The sequence below is a fragment of the Chlamydotis macqueenii genome, chromosome 8, assembly GCF_036417535.1.
Source record: "Chlamydotis macqueenii isolate bChlMac1 chromosome 8, bChlMac1.mat, whole genome shotgun sequence".
NCBI classification, from domain to species: Eukaryota; Metazoa; Chordata; class Aves; order Otidiformes; family Otididae; genus Chlamydotis; species Chlamydotis macqueenii.
This window is the reverse complement of record NC_141563.1, coordinates 26110033-26125553: the sequence shown is the minus strand read 5'-3', so window position 1 is coordinate 26125553 and position 15521 is coordinate 26110033. Positions and strand designations below refer to the sequence as shown.

The 15521-nt window shown below is 56.0% G+C and overlaps 2 protein-coding genes across 3 annotated transcripts; one reads left to right on the top strand and one right to left on the bottom strand.

Moving 5' to 3' along the window:
• Window positions 1-1173: 1173 nt before the first annotated feature.
• On the top strand, window positions 1174-5735 carry C8H1orf210 (chromosome 8 C1orf210 homolog). Its single transcript, XM_086753722.1, has 4 exons — window positions 1174-1388; window positions 3132-3639; window positions 4303-4449; window positions 4926-5735. Exons 1-4 carry the CDS (start codon window positions 1302-1304, stop codon window positions 5288-5290), a joined length of 1107 nt encoding a protein of 368 aa, XP_086609848.1. The 5' UTR covers window positions 1174-1301; the 3' UTR covers window positions 5291-5735.
• Window positions 5736-9508: 3773 nt separating this feature from the next.
• Window positions 9509-15287, bottom strand: TMEM125 (transmembrane protein 125). 2 transcript variants are annotated; one of them, XM_086753739.1, is made up of 2 exons: window positions 15156-15287; window positions 9509-11302 (listed from the first exon to the last, which is right to left on the bottom strand). In XM_086753739.1, the coding sequence occupies exon 2, from the start codon at window positions 10980-10982 to the stop codon at window positions 10320-10322; it is 663 nt and encodes a 220-aa protein (XP_086609865.1). In that variant the 5' UTR covers window positions 10983-11302; window positions 15156-15287; the 3' UTR covers window positions 9509-10319. The 2 variants fall into 2 exon arrangements, with proteins under 2 accessions (XP_086609865.1, XP_086609864.1); XM_086753738.1 differs by lacking the exon at window positions 15156-15287 and adding an exon at window positions 11459-11564.
• Between the last annotated feature and the right edge of the window lie 234 nt (window positions 15288-15521).

Below are 15521 nucleotides of genomic sequence, written 5' to 3'. Positions count from 1 at the left end.
GTTGCATCGGCAGGGCAGCTGGGGAGCAGGCAGCTGCTTGGCTGCGTTGGCATCCACCACAGGCTTGCAGGATGAAGGACAGGCTGCTGGGAAGCCCTGTCCCTGAGGATAGGGTGGGACGCGCAGAGCCCCTTGGCAGCTGGGGGAAGTGGGGCCGCCCTGTCCCAGCCGGCGTCGTGGTGGAAACTGCAGAGCCGCAGTGCTCTTGTTGGCAGGCGCCTTCCTGCTGCTGAGTAGGAGCAGGAATGGGGAGCGGGAAGCAGAGAGCAGGGAGCCGGGAAGAGAGCTCAGGGCCCCCTCCTGCTGCAGAGGCAAAGCCGGGAGCGGGCGCTGCCAGCACCTCCCCTGCCCAGGCTGCGGCTCCGGCAGCCCTCACCTGCTCACCCGTCCCAGCACCCATGGGCATGGGAGCATGTCCCACCCGTGTTCCAGCAAACACCTGAAAGATGCTGCCTTGTCATAATTTCCCAGATTTTCACTGACTCCACAGCGTGGCTGGCAGGGAGCACAACTGAGGAGTGGTGGGTCTGAGCAGGGGGTGCTGGAGGTGTTGGGGCACCCCCATCCTCTGGGACCTTCAGAGGAGCCCTGGGGGCTGCTCAGGGAAGTCAACTTTTTATTAGTGACTCCCCGATGCCGGAAAGCTAACACTCCTTAGCCCCTGCTGGGCCCAGGATGCCTCTTTACTGCACATTTTATACACCTTCCCACCTGCATCCCACTGAGATTTTTATTTTCTTACAGGACACTTTCCTGCTGCCTCAGATGCAGTTTCCTCAGCAGAGGCTTCTGCGTGCCCCTTGCCCTGGGTGCATGGAGCTGGGGCACAGTGGCTGGCACCACACCGGGGCTGGGCTCTCTTTGAGCACGGCCGTATAGGGGAGGGTGCCACAGAAATGACCCCCTTCTCTTCTGGCCCCCCAGCACCTCCCGGTGCTCCGTTCCCACTGAGGTGGTCCCCACAGCACCCCACCACCCACCAGGCAAGATGCTGGCAGTCCCCCCGTCACCCGTTGCAGGAGGCGGCGGGTAGGAGTTGGCGAGGCGCGGCTGTTAATGTGTAACTGGTGCTACCACCTTTCACCCGTGCGCGGCCAGTGGGAGGGAGTGGGGCTGTGGCAGCAGCCGGGCTGGGTCCCAGGTGCTGGTGGTCTGCGGGGCCGTGCGGCCGGGGCGTGGGGGCTCAGTGGAGGCCCCAGGTCTTGTGGCGGCGGCCACACCTCGCCTAGCACGGCCGGCTCTGCCGGATTCCCAGCTTTCCCTGAGAGTTGTTTTTCTGCCCAGCAGTTTCCTGGAGCCAAATGGCTCCTGCCTGCCTGCTAGGGGTCTGCAGCCTCCTCTGCGCCTGGTCGGTGGTGATGGGACACCCCTGCAGCCTGGACCACCAGGTAGGGGGGCTGAGGGGGCTCTGGCATGGGCAGCGGCAGGGGCAGGCAGGGCCCACCCCGCTCCTGGTCCTGCCAGCACAGATGGGGTGTCGGCACTGTGTGCCTGGAGGGCAGCGGGTGCCGGCAGGCAGCTCCTGCTCCGCATGGCTTGAAGCACTAGGAGCCATGGCATTTCTGACTCTGGGGGGGGGGTCTCTTGGCTGCGGCCATAACATGGCTGTCCATGAGGGGTGCCGCATGGCGAGCAGCAGCAAGGCACATCCCCGAGGGTCGCCCAGCCGCTCCCTTTTCCCATGCGCAGCGACGCAGTGACTGAGCCAGGTCAGGCCAACCGTGGGGTCAGGATCCCTGAGCGCCTGGTGAGGAGCAGGAAATACAACCAACCCATCCCGCCCGGCCCGGCGTCGCAGCCAGCAGCTTGGCTGGGCCGCGCGGCAGCTGGGAGGAGGCAGGGAAAGCGGCTGTCGCGGGTGGATGGCGCAGCGCAGCGCTGCCCACCGAGCTCTCAGATACGCCCTCAAAATATTGGTGGTGTTTTCCCCAGCATTCTCGAGCCCAGCCCTGCCTGAGCTTGGGACAGGAGCTGTGCCGTGCCCCCACAGCTTGGCCCCGTTCTAACCCCATCCTCCCAGCCCAGGTTTATAAGGGCACAGCTGTTTCTCTAGTGAGCAGGGATGGCAGGAAATTTAGGGGAACAGGAGGACGAAAGGAGAGGTGGTCAAGAGGCAAAGACACGAAAAGGGCGGCAAGCTGGACAGCAGCCAGACCTGGAAACCCGGGACTACGAACGGCAGCAAACTTCCAGTACAGCATCTCTGCCTGTGAGGCCCAAACACGGCATCGAACAGGAGCCCATGACTGCCCAGTCAAGCTGTTAAATTGTCAACCTGCCCTCTGGCAGCTTCAGTTTGGGCAGCTGGCCCTCTCCCACATAAAGCCCAGGCAGGAGTAACACGTGCTGAGGAACGCTCCCCAAAACCAGTTTGAATTTTAGGAGGGAGAAAAGACTATATCCATCCACCTGGGCTGATCGATCCATCCAGCATGCACTGCTGCCTTTTTGGGACAGCGAGTGGTCCGTGGTCTCTTTTATTTACTAGGCTAGAGAGCGCCAGCCTGCGCCAAGCTGCTGTCACTTGCAGTGTATCCTCAGAGACATGGGAGGGCTGGAGGCATGGGTACAGCGTCCTGCACAGGCCCTGGGGAGCAGCTCCTGACACGGGTGCCTGCTGCAGGTGTACACCACTCCGCAGCCTGGCCAGCTGCGGCTGCCTGCCTGCCCTCGCAGTGGGCAGGGGTCTTGCCTGCTTCCCTGCCCCGGCTGGGAGGATGCCCTTGTGTCAGACAAGAGCTCCCAGGCCTGGAGGTGGGGATGTGGGGGAGGAAGAAGAAGGTGTTTTTTGAGCTGAGTCCAGATGGCAACTGCTCTGGAAGAGGGGGGACAGGAAGGTGACATCCTGGTCCTTTCACACCCACCCCCTCTGTCTGGGTGTCCCCCCATGGCTCTCTGCTCCTCCTTCTTCAGTTTGCTGCTCTCAGTCCTGGGCTGTCCTGCTCATCTTTCTCCATTTATCCTGACCCACACCAAACCTGGCAGCTCATGTTTTTTACACCTATTTGTGTCTTTGCTTCTTTAAAGTCTGCAAGGGTAATTAATTAAGACATTTGAATTTCTGGGGAGTCTCAGTCTAGACATCCTCCCCAGCACGGAGAACCCATCTCAGACCGCAGCTCTTTTCCCAGGGATGGGCCGACTGCAGCGGGAAGAGCCTCCTGCGCGCTCCAAGTTCCCTTCCAAGCAACATCACTGGTTTGGATCTCTCCTTCAACTCCTTGGTCATGCCCCATCACGGGACTCTCTTGCTGCATTTCCCTTCCCTGCGCTCCCTCAACATCTCTAGCAATGCCCTGCTGACGCTGGGCCCCGCAGTCTTCTCCAACCTCAGGGCACTGCGTTTGCTGGACCTCAGCAGCTGCAGCATCGCCTACCTCGACACGGACGCTTTCAAAGGCTTGGGAAACTTGCACACACTGCTCCTAAGAAATAACAATCTGCAAGAGCTTGAGGTCCCTTTCTTCCTGCCGCTGAAGGCTCTTTTCCACCTGGACCTGCAGCACAATGCACTGGTTGCTGTGGACACGTTGAGCCTGCAGCTATTGGAGGCAGTCCCGCAGGTCCGACTGGAAGGGAACCCCTGGGTCTGCAACTGCACCGCGCACCCTCTGCAGCGGTGGCTACAGCGCAGGCAAGGTGAGTGCATGGGGCGGGTGGAAGGAGAGGCGTTGGGCAGGAGGAACCCTGGGTGCAGGGGGTCCCGCTCAATCCTTTTGATCCGACCCCTGGGCAGGCTCTCAGATGGCTCTCCAGAAACCTCTCCCACCCTGCTGAGGGACACAGAAGTGAAACGTGTCAGTTCCTCACTTGTGGTTACACGTGGTATCAAAGATTTCTAGGAGCAACAGATAAGATAATTTAGCCACTCTTCTGGGAAAGGGGCTGCATGTACAGTTCAGCCCCTAAATCCACCTCCTACGTGGAGTGACCACATTTTCAAAAGCTGCTGAGCCGTGGCAGCTCCTCCGGTGGAGCCAGATCAGGTTCCAACCCTCTGAGTGCAGCTCCCAGGCAAGAGCAGCCCTGCGACAGTGGGTTTTCTATCAGTGAATTTGGCATTATCCAGCTAAAAGGAGGCTCTTAACCATGGTCACACACTTGCATGGTTCCTTAGTCAGGGAATTTTTTCTTTGCTTGTGCTTTTCAATGTCCTGAGGACCAGTGATGCTGGAGGGCAGAGGCAGGAGCACCTTGCAATGTGTCCCATCAACCCAGGAGGCAAGCAGGAAACACCTTCCCTAAACTGGGGAGGGGATGGGCAAAGATCCCCTGTCCTACCTTAGCCCGTGTGTCTCCCAGCTTTGCAGGTGACCTGTGCATCACCCCCGAGGCTGCAGGGCCAGGAGGTCACAGCTCTGGATTCCCTGGACCTGGGCTGCCAGGTGAAGCAGCGGTTTCCTCGAGGAGTCAGCACGGTGCAGCAGATCACAGTGACCCACAGCAACAGTAAGTTGTGTAGCCATGGGGGCGTCTGTAAGCTCTAGCCCCCTCCCGCCTTCCATCACCCCAGGGGTGACCACAGGTGGGGACCCCTGCTCTGCGCTGCAGTCCCAGGGGCTCAGGCTGCCTGGTCACCACTGGTGCAGTGGCTGGGTGGGGAGGGTGGCCTCAAGCACTGGCTTGGTGGGGAGGATGGCCACCACTTGGAGGTGTTTGCTGGCTTTGCAACAGAGAAGTTAGCAGATGCCACAGAGCCACAGAGAACGCAGACTCCGTGGTGACGGGCACCAGACAGCCATCTGGCAGTTGTCCCCACAGTGCTCATGAGAGAGCTCTCAGTGAAGAGCATTTATATTGCTCCTAACAAAAGCAATCCAGTGCCGGCTGCACGCCGCAGGCATGCATGGGGCTGGCTGCTGAGGAGCGCTGGGTATGCCGCAGGCTGACCCATCATGCCCTAACACGCCTTTCCTGCACCACAGCCACCACACCGCCCTCTGGGAAAGGGGGAAGGAGCTGGCCATACCTGGTGGGCTTCCTGGTGGCAGCAATCGGCATCTCCATCCTGATTGCGCTGGCTGCCAAGTGCAAGCTCTTCCACAAGAACTTCGCCAGCTACCGCCACCGTCCACTGCCTGAAACCAGCTCGATTGGAGGGAGCCCCATGGAGGACGGCAGCGGCTGGGACAGGGGCTCCTCAGGCCAGGGGGACAGCGAGAGCCACCACATGCCTGGTCCTGCTGACCTGCAAGCTGAGGATGACGACGGCTTCATCGAGGACAACTACATCCAGCCAAGCGAGCAGCTGCCGGAGGAAGAGGAGCGGGACGCCCATCTCTCCATCTGAGCCTGCGGCCCAGCCACCACTGCTGTGGCTTCTCATTGTCCCCCCACCTCCACTCCCTTCCTGCCCTTTCCCACCTGCCCTTGGCTTTTGGGCCCACGGGGCTGGGGGCAGAAGGAAAGGAGCAGAGAGGAGGGCAGAGAAGGGGTGGGCTGGGAATGCCGATGGAGGCTGAAGGTAGCCAGTCCCAGGGTGCCCCAGCACGATGCCGGAGGGGCTGCACTGGCACCCGCTGCTGCGCTGCTGGCCCTGCTCGGATGCTGGGGATAAAGGAGATGGTGCCTTTCACGCCTGGGACAGGCTGGAGAGAGGGAAGAGGAGCCTGCCCTGGTGCTCCCTGTGGGGTCTTGGGCACTGGCCCTGCTGCCCCAGGGTGGCAGACCCAGCCCTGCTCTGTCCCTCAGTGTGTTGTCACTCCAGAGTGTGATTAAAGCATGATTTAACCCTGCCTCTGCCTACGATGGTTTGTTGGGGTTCTCCCAGCGGTGCTCCCGGGAGGAGACCCCCAGCCCCACAGCTGGGGTGCGGCTTTTTTTTTTGCATATGCTTTCAAGGACCACAGTTATGTTCCTCGTTAACTGCACCGGTGACAGTACAGATCTGCGGCACAACGACTGCTCTTGTGGAAACAAATCTGTTACCTGATCTGGCACAGGCAGCACAGGTGTGTTGTCACAGGGTTTCTGTGCACGTCTCTCCGTTGTTGCTTCCCGCTGTGTTCCTTCCCGGTTTTCTCTCTTCCCTCTCCAGAAAGACGTGCTAGAAAGGCACTTACCTTTCCCATGTCAGCTCTGCAGAGCTGAGCAAACTCATTGGGAGCGCCGGTTGTGGCGTCAGGCGGGCACGTGCACTGGGGCGGCAGCCCTGTCCCCCGCACGCATTACAGAGTCCTGTCTGTTTATCTAACCATAGAGTTATATGTACATACATTATAATTTTTACATTCCTGTCGTCTTTGTGGTGTGATAAACAGCACGTGAGACATCGGTAACTCCACTTTTTTTCTGCTGTAGTCGGTCATGCCTGCGTGGGTCACGATGGAGTTAAAAGCAGGAAGCAGCAGAGGCATTCGCCCTCCTTAGTAAGTGATTCACAAGTCTAGTACCATCCGGCTGGGAAAATACCCCAGGGCACAGCCCGGTCCTTACCATCCCTGATGACAGCCTGGGAATCTCTGTTACCGTCCCTGATAGCTGGGAATCTCTCCAGTGCTCCGGAGCATGAAGCATCATCAGGGCATTTCTTGCAGCCCTGCCACACGGCTAATTCCCCCATCTCCTTCAAACCTCCATTTCACTGTAAACTGCCTTTTTATTTCTCTGCTTACTAAGTTATTTATAGAGCACAGTGCATACAAAAGTAAATAATACGTGTCAGAGAATGTAAACCAAAGGGGACAACTGGCTCGGGCATTGGATCTGTGATACAGGCCAGTGACTTAAAGCACTTTCCAGAGAGGGAACGGGCAGTTTGACGCCAGGAGGAGGAGGAAAACCTGCTGGCTTGTTTGAGTGGTCTGCCAGTTTCTGCTCTTGAATGCTGTATTTCTAAACTGAGCTTTACTTTTGCAGTTGCTGCCTCATGTTTTGCCTTCTGGGCTCATCTTAACAGCTAGCTGTGAAAACACAATACGTGCTGTCATTTTTGGAAATTTCTAACATCTTTCTGGTAAGATAGGAGACTTAAAACTGAGGACTGAGAAAATGTATTTCAGTTACCTTTTGGAAGGTATTTTATGGGCTTTTCAATATGCTTTTCACTCCCATGAACTCGTGCTAGATGCAGTATGTTACTTTTGGTCTCAGCAATGTCTTAATAGAGACGTCAGAGCTGGGAATACGAGGGGGTCAGAGCCAAAAAGGAGGAGCCTTCTCAAGGAGGTGTCCCCCCAGGAAGCTGCGGAAGGACCGTGGTTGAGGCCAGTGGACGGGAGCAGCAGCAGGTATGCAGGCAGACTGGTTCCGTGCTCGCTGCAGGCAGCATCCGCCGCTGCGAGGCTGGAGGTTTGGCCCTACCGCAGGGCAAAACAGCTTCTCTGTGAACAAACCAGCTGGCACTGACACATTCAGGAGCCTTTGCATGCATCCCGTGAGCTGCTTTCAGGGACACGGCAAGATCTTGCGTTGACAAAGCGGTGGTAAGGAGGACCTCCTATGTCTGGGTCCTTAAGCAGAGGGACAAGTAGGTGCATCTGGAGGTAGGAGTCATACATCGGAAACAAGTACATGCATTTGGGGGGCCTGTGGTGGCATTGCCACGCTAGCTGATGAGCCCAAACCACAGCCGCAAGAGGGACCCTGGGCTGTCGTGAGTTCTGCCCCAAGCTCAGCCTGAGCAGAGCCCAGCTCTGCACAGCCCTGCCACCTCCCGCTCCACAGAAAGGCTGTCACTCAACCATCAGCCTTCCACACAGGCAACTTGTGCAACACTTTATTACATGTTTCAGGGCACAACACAGGAACTGAGAAAGGAAGAAACCCACACTGCTGCTGCAGAGGTGAGCCAGCGGCTGGGGCAGCGCAGGCTAGCCGTCGGGGCAGCCGGACACCCAAACCCCATCCTGAGACAGCCTGCTCGTAGCCGTTAGGTCCTCGGGCTGCTGCCACAGCCCCTTCAGCATCCTTTTGTGGCACAGTTCATGGGCACTTGGGGCACATTTTGAAGGGGCTCTGGAGAGGAGGATTCCCATTGATACACACGCAGCATGGAGCTGTGAGCTGAGCACAGTCATGCATCGTCACAGAAATGACCAGATGTGCAAAACAGCTGGTGTGCAGGCAGCTGCGGCCTGCCCACACGTGCAGGCGGGGGGAGCTGGGAGTAACGGCTAAAGCACTGGTGCAGGCAAAGGCAGTGCATCTTGACGTAACTGCACTTGCACCAACACAGACGTGCAGAGCAGCAGTAACCGTGATGGTGCAAACCTGTCCAGCTCTGGCCTGTCCCTCCCTGTGTGTGCACAGGGGTCCCTGCTGGACTCGGGGTCAAACAGCCCGGAGGGGAAGGACAGCTCTTTGCTTTGCAGAGGGTTTAGCACAGAAGGACCTGAGCTTAGTAACACTCTCTGAACTCCTGGGCAGATTAAGGGAAGTGATGCAGAGAGAGGAGGAAACAGCAGTTTAATAAAATCTACGGATGATGTGAAAGTGGCAGAGGAAAATGTAGAAGTAGTGAAGATCCAGAAAAGAAAAGCCGAAATATGTTCCCATACTTTGGGAAAATAATACAAGGCTTTGGTGGAAGGAAAGCCAACAGGAGCAGGGCAGAGTGGATGAATACAGAAGTGCCCTCACACAATCTGAGTGCATCGGGGCGGTGTGCTTTGGAGCTGCAAAGGGATGAAGTCCTCATCGTCCAGCATATACCTGCTGGGATTCACTGGTGCTGAACTCTGACACTGCCTCCAGGCGTAACACAGACAGCAAGTCGTGCTGGTACTGAGGGAATGAGCTATTGTCCTCTTCCAAATAAATTGGCTATCAGGCACCAAAAAATAATACCTCGATCTTGTTCCATTGCAGAGGGAACTTAGCAAATAATGAGCAAAAATAACAGCTGGGGCAGAGCAGCTCAGGTGAGGGGGAGACAGGAGCACACAGGAAGATGAAGAGGAAGAGAGGACTGCACAAGAGCAGCTTTGCTAGGAGGTTAGGATCTGTGTCTAAGGACAGGGAAATGATGTGCAGGTCTATGGATGAGATTTTTGACAGGTAAATTAGCCTCAAGTCACAGGAAAAGCTCCCCGGGGGTGAGTTTTTAGTCTGCCTCTGGGAGAGGCACCTCAGTGATTGACAACTTGTAGAGATAAAACCACCAAAAATCTCCAGGTAAGGCCCAAGTGGGAGCAGAACTTTTCTGCCCCACAGCAGCTACAGCATTTGTGAGACAAAGAGTGCGGGAATGCCACGGTGCTGGGCAGGCTCCCAGCAGGGACTGGGATGAGCTCCAGCTCTCCTGTGGCAGCAGAGGTGTCTCTGCTTGGGAAACTCCTGTCAGACGAACTCCCTCCTCACACTGGCCTTGCAGGGCAGCAGCCCCAGCCCCAAGATTCAGGCATCCCATCACCATCTCCCAGCAACTGCAGCTTGCTGCTTGTGGCTCTCATGGCTGGAGCGCACTGGTGGGACAGCAGAGCCCCAACACACAATCCAGCACTGATAACCCGTCAGGGCCCTGACACCGACACCCTTTGATCACCCCTATGATAAACCACAGCAGATGGTGGGCTGCGAAAAGGTAATATTGGAACAGATCCTGGCACTGGATCACATTTCATGTGAGGTCCAGCCATCTGGGAGCTCTGGCACACAGAATCCCACACAAATCCCACGCTCCCTCCCACAGACACACAGTTGCTTTCTCCAGAGCAGTCCTTGCAGCCGTACCTCCCCTCAAGTTCCCTTCACTTGAGCTGCAACACAAGGAGTATTTCCTGCCATTCGTCAGCTGCTAGAGGCTCTAATTTGCTTAGGGGTCCTGCAGCCTGGGAGGGAGGGGACACCTGACACAGGGCATCACAGCATGCTCAGTGTGTGCCCACCTTCATGAGCTCAGAGGCACGAAGCGCTGGTGCCAGCTGGGACAGGGGTCTGAGCTGGCAGCTCTGCACAGAGCACAGGGTGGTTTTACACCATCCGCAGGCGCAGCCTCTCCTGCCAGGAGAGCGCACGACACAGCCCTGGGAACTGCAGGAATTAAGCAAATACTGGGGTCCCCAGGGGTACAGGGCAGGCTCACCTTAACTCTGTGACAGAGGTCACAGCCGGTCACAGCCACTGTTGCAGGAAGCAGGAAGCTTTGTAGAGATAAAATGCCAAGCAGGTCAGCGCTGTGCTCCTAATGCAGCAGGTCACAGAGCCTGTCCAGGCGCCCCAAGCCTCTGCTGTGCCATCAGCCTGGGGCAACGCAAATGCCAGTCATCTCCGAAAGAAGCACAAGGCACACCACAACGCTTGCCCTTCCTTGGGGAAAGGCTGGCACAAGCCCTGCTGACAGGCTGTCTCCAGTGAGGCTCAGAGAGGGGTGTCCTGGGTCAAATCAGGTTGGCCATGCTGGAGGTGGGAGGCAGCCGCCTGTTTGCAGCGAGGCGGCCGGAAATGGTGAAGACACGGATCTCGCCGGCCTCCAGGCTCCGAGGAGCAGCCTGGTGGCAGGAGATGCAGAGCAGGTAGAGCAGCAGGCAGAGGAGGATGGCACTGCCAGCAGTCAGAAGGACAACCCCACTGGTGAACATGCTGGCCAGCGGCCGAGCAGGGCTGAGCTGCATGGTCGTGGTGGAGAGGATGGTGAGCACAACCCCGCAGACCACCAGCACCAGGGCGCTGAGCAGCAGCACCAGGCAGTCCGAGAAGCCTCCGCTCTTCAGGAGCTCGATCTGATCCCGGCTGCGGATGCAGTTCATGTCCTGGATTGCAGAGCTCAACAGCTGCTTCAGCAGCACGAGCAGGGCCAGGAGGCAGAGCGTGGTGCCCACGGCCAGCCGCCACTCCCCAGACCGGCTGCTAGTGCTGTACAGCAGGATGATGCCCCCGATCCCGCAGGCCAGGATCAGCACCACTGCCATCCCGTAGCACAGAATGGACTTCTTGGGGTCCTGGAACCACCAGAGCTCCACATGCTCCTCCAAGATATTCCTCTGGATGTGGTCTGCGTCCGCAGGGGTTCGAGGGCTGCTCAGCTCTGCCAGCTCCGGCATGGTGTGCGGCTGTGTGGGGAGGGCACGGTGGGGTGGTTTCACAGATGAATTCTGTGAAATTCACACTTACAGCGAGGTGGAGGGTCAAGGCAGCAGTGGTTGCGAAGGCAGCTGCATTTCTCAAGCGGGGATGCCTCTGTCTTATTCCTTGGAGCCTAGTGGTGTTCCCTTCTGCATATGTGCCACCTGGAGAGCTATGGTCCATGTGCTGGGGCTGAGCCCACCCTCCAGGCAGGGCTGCACGACATGGTGGAGCATCCCCAGAGCAGCACCATAAGGGAACAATCAGGACTGCGTCCTTCCTTTCCTGTGTCTTTCATCTGAAAGAGTCAAGGAGAGAAGATATCATTAAACAGAGACCCTGCTCCCCTCTACCAAACAATCCCCCGCCAAACCCTGGACCTTGGTTGCTCCAGGTTGGCCTGCAAACCTTCCCCGGCTTCCCTCACAAAAACCCCATGTGGTGGAGCACAGACCAGCCATGCACATCTTCGCAGGAGACCTCCATGCAGTGCGTGGACCTCAGTCTGCCTCAAGGGCTAGTCTCCTGCCCCCCCAGCCCCGCTCAGAGGCTACTGGCACATGGCTGCCCGCAGGGCTCTGCCTGCAGCTGGTGCTGGCAACCGGGCAGGGACAGAGCAGAGGCAGGTCCCTCCTGGGATAAAGCCCCATTCACAGCTCCAGCTTCACATGCTCCCTCATCAGCATCAGCCTCTTGTCACCAACTGGCTCTGCTGCCCAGAATGACAGCGGGAGGTGGGGGTCAGGACCAGGGCTTAACCCTTCCACTCCAGTTGCTGGAAGAGCAAGAGCTGCCCTTGCTGCTTGTCCTCAGCCCTGTCCCTACCCCTGCACCACCGGCAGTCCCCCCTCTCAAGCCCCTTACAGAAACATGATAGTTGCTTCTCCAGTGGTCTCAGCATTTCCCTGGAAAGAGCCCCCAAACAGCTGGGACCTGGCACCTCGCGATTTCACTCTTCTCTCTGCTCCAGCTGCTCCCTGAAGCTCTTCACCACTGGCAGGGAGCAGGGGAAGAGCAGCAGTGGCTGTGGGGTGGAGGCAGGCTCTGCGGTGCTGTGCTTAGCTGGGTTCCCCTCAGCATGGAGCTTTGTCTCAACCTGCAGCCTGGCTTCCCAGGCTCATCACCTCCCCAGCATCCTGCCCCTCCTCAATACTTCTCTGGGTACAGTTTTACACCAAGAATTGAAACCACTTGCACTTCTCTCAAGTAACATCCCACCCTGGCACGTGAGTGCTCCAGCTGGTCCCACAGCACCAGAGGGGCCATCCAGCACACCCAAAGCAAGGAGAGGTCCTGGGGAGGACAGCACGGGAGCATCTCGGGTATGGCTGAGCCCTTCAGACACGGGACAGACCCCTGTGACACATGAACTGCCTCCCTGGTCACCTCCCAGACAGGATGACGCACCCTCAGCCATCACGGACACACACACACAAACTGCTCAGAGTCCCACACGAGCCTGTGGTGGGGACAGGAACAGATGCAGATCTCCTGTGTCAGAGCTGTGTCACTTCTCCCTGCTAGAAATGGCTCTCCAGAAGCCCATCAGCCCATGCCAGACACACTCTGTTTAGTTTTGTGCCCTGCTCTGCAGGACACAAAGCTCAGCCTGGGCTCATTACAGACAGGTGGGGACAATTTGTGATCTCCACGCATGGAAGCTCCACACACACTGAGGATCTGTCCTCCCACAGCTCTCCCTGACTTCAGGCACTTGCCACAGGCTGCATCCTCTTATGGATTGCTACCTGTGAATGTTCAAAATCCCTCTCCCCTTGGAGCAAGCTAACGTGGGGTGGGGGGAGAGGGAGGACAATAGTGTGGGGGTGTCCGGACCAGACACTGCCTGACAGTGTCAGGCCAAGCTCCTCCTGAGTCACTCCCCGGCTGTGATGGAGCATGAGGTCACTTTGGACGAGGCTCAGGGCAGGCTGCCAGCTGCCAGCACGTGTCCAGGAAGTCTCTAACCACCGCAGGTTTGCAGGCCCGGGACCCATTGCGCACCGCGCTCTTTCCCTGCACTGGTGCTTGAATTGCCCGGGCAGGGAGTGGGCTGGGACACAAACCCAGGCTCCAGAGGGTACACTTGTCTGGAGGCCCGTGGGAGATCTACAGCTCCTGGCTGGAGCCAGGACAATCAGAAAGCATCAGTTAGAGGGGGAAGAAAAAAAAAAAAAAAGCAAAAAAAAAAGAGCTGTGGTTGAGCATGCTGATTTGTGCCTGCTGGGAACCAGTTTGATTTTGCACGAGGCAGCAGATGCCTCTCATGGTTCGCACAGCCACATGTGCCCAGGACACAAGTCCTTGAGAAGCTGTGGATGTCACAAGTCACTTTCAAAGTAGAGGGGTGAGAAGACATTGAGCCTGGAAACATTTCCCTGGCCTACGCAAAGCAGCTCAGTGCTCAGCACTACTTCCTCCTGCCTTTCCTTCTCCAGGCACAGAGGCGCCTTATCTCCTTACCAGCAAACGGGTGAGTCTAGTAAACAGCAGGTTTGTAGGTTAGGTTGAGATTTTGGACTAAGAAAACACAAACTTGGAGAAGTGCAAGGTCTGCAACCTTCTGCTGCTTGACCAAAATTGAGCACACAAGTTGTGAGTCAAAGTTAGCAAAAACCCCACAACAGCACAAACCAGAATGCAGGAAAATGCGACCAAAAATCAAGCTACAGTACTGCATTTCCATGTTACTTTTTAAAATTTAGCCATTTTAATTTTTATTTGCTCAGAAGAAGGTCAGGGAGCAAAACAAAACAACTGGCTGGAGAACAAAATAAGGTGTGACCTCTACGGGCATTATTTCTTAGTGTTACATTAACATCTATTAAACAAATTCTTTGAGAGGCAGACTTCCACTGAAGTGTGCCTCCATGGTTCCTTGTGTCTGAAAGTGTTCTGGGAATATAATCTTTTCCTCTGTAAGCATTCAAACCTGCTTGGGCTTGTCTAGACTGCGAGGGTTTGTGTCAATAGTGACAATTTTCACTCTTAGAATCACAGAATAATTCAGGTGGGATGGGACCTTGTGAAGTCACCTGGTCCAACCACCTGCTTAAAGAGGAGTTAACCTCAAAGTCAGAGTGAGTAGCTCAAGGCTCCATGCACTCAAGTGCTGGATTCTGCCAAGGAGGGAGGATCCACAGCTCCTCTGGGATCATTACAGTGTTTAACCATCCTCACCACAAACACATTTTTCCTTAAATCTAACTACAGTTTCCCATCACTCAGCATGGGTGCATTGCCTCCCATCCTTCCCTTGCGTACCCCTCAGTAATAATCTGGCTGTCTTTATATTTTAAATCAGAACAGCTCTGTTCTAGGCTGTCACCCACCACTCCTCGGAGAAGCAATGAAACAAGATCTCACAGTAGCTTTGCTGATCTGGTTTCTTGACATTACGCAGCACATCAGTTTGCCCAGATCAGATCAAGAGAAAGGAAGGGACGCGGATCCCTGCTCTGCCATGAGGGAGAAGGAGAGGCTTTCTATAGCACTTGCCCCTTTGGTAGCAGCTATTTGGACTACCTGGTCTCACTGGTCTGGGACAGACCATAACACAGACCCACTGGGAGTTAGCCCATCAGATTAGCTAGTTTGATAACATGTATCACAGGTCATTGATCTCTACAATTTACTTACAACTGAATCCAGTACCTTCAGCATTCCCATCTTTATATGCAAGAGAAAAAGGAGGAGAGGACCAGCCCAGTCACACAATGCTTTCTGACTGAAGGCCACGTCTCAGGAAAACACTGACAGGCTGTCTTTCCCCACTGCTGGCTGGCAGCTGTGGAGGAAGAACAGGAATGCACTGGGAATGCAGGAAAACAAAAACGTTAATGTCTTTCTCTTTTTGTCTTTTTTTTTTTTTTCTCTCACAACACTTAACTGGAATTGGAAGGTCATTACCAACTGGTTTCTGGCCTCTCCTGGCTGCAGGTATGGAGATGCACATCTACCAACTGCCTGGGAATGGTATCTGCATTTATTTGTTTACCTATAGACTTTTTATGTCTGACTGATATCTCGCAGACAGGCCATGGACTGTGTGTTAATTAACACTTTCAGAGCCACACAGAACTCAGCTGTTGAAGTACTCCTCACTTCCCTCCTCTCCCCAAACCCAGGGTACACCACGAGACCTTGCTTACCCACAGTGTTTAGGAGGGGAAGCCTGGGGGTGGGACAGGCTTCTGCAATGTTTCCAGCCTTCAGAAGGGTTTTACGCAACTACGTGGACTTTGTGAGCATCACGGACGCCAGAGGAGGCTGGCAAGATTTGCTGTAAAATAACAATACATAAAAAGATTAACAGGAGCAATCTAGATGAGAGCCAACAGACTCTCACAATCTCTAACAGATTCAAGCCATCTCCTTCCTCTGCTTCTCCAGTCATCAGCTTATTTGTTTCTTAGCCAGGTCTGGCCATAGCCTGTTTGGGATGGACTCTGTACCTCGCGCTACCACTTGTCCAGCCCCACAGAAACCTCTAGTCCAGAGTAGGCATAAATATTTTC

Excerpts from the sequence above, each read along its gene's own strand:
- C8H1orf210 (XM_086753722.1), top strand. The coding sequence starts at position 1,302 with ATGGCTCCTGCCTGCCTGCTAGGGGTCTGCAGCCTCCTCTGCGCCTGG. Across the intron at positions 1,389-3,131 it reads CCTGCAGCCTGGACCACCAG|GGATGGGCCGACTGCAGCGG; the intron begins GTAGGGGGGCTG and ends CTCTTTTCCCAG. Across the intron at positions 4,450-4,925 it reads CACAGTGACCCACAGCAACA|CCACCACACCGCCCTCTGGG; the intron begins GTAAGTTGTGTA and ends CCTGCACCACAG.
- TMEM125 (XM_086753739.1), bottom strand. The coding sequence starts at position 10,982 with ATGCCGGAGCTGGCAGAGCTGAGCAGCCCTCGAACCCCTGCGGACGCA.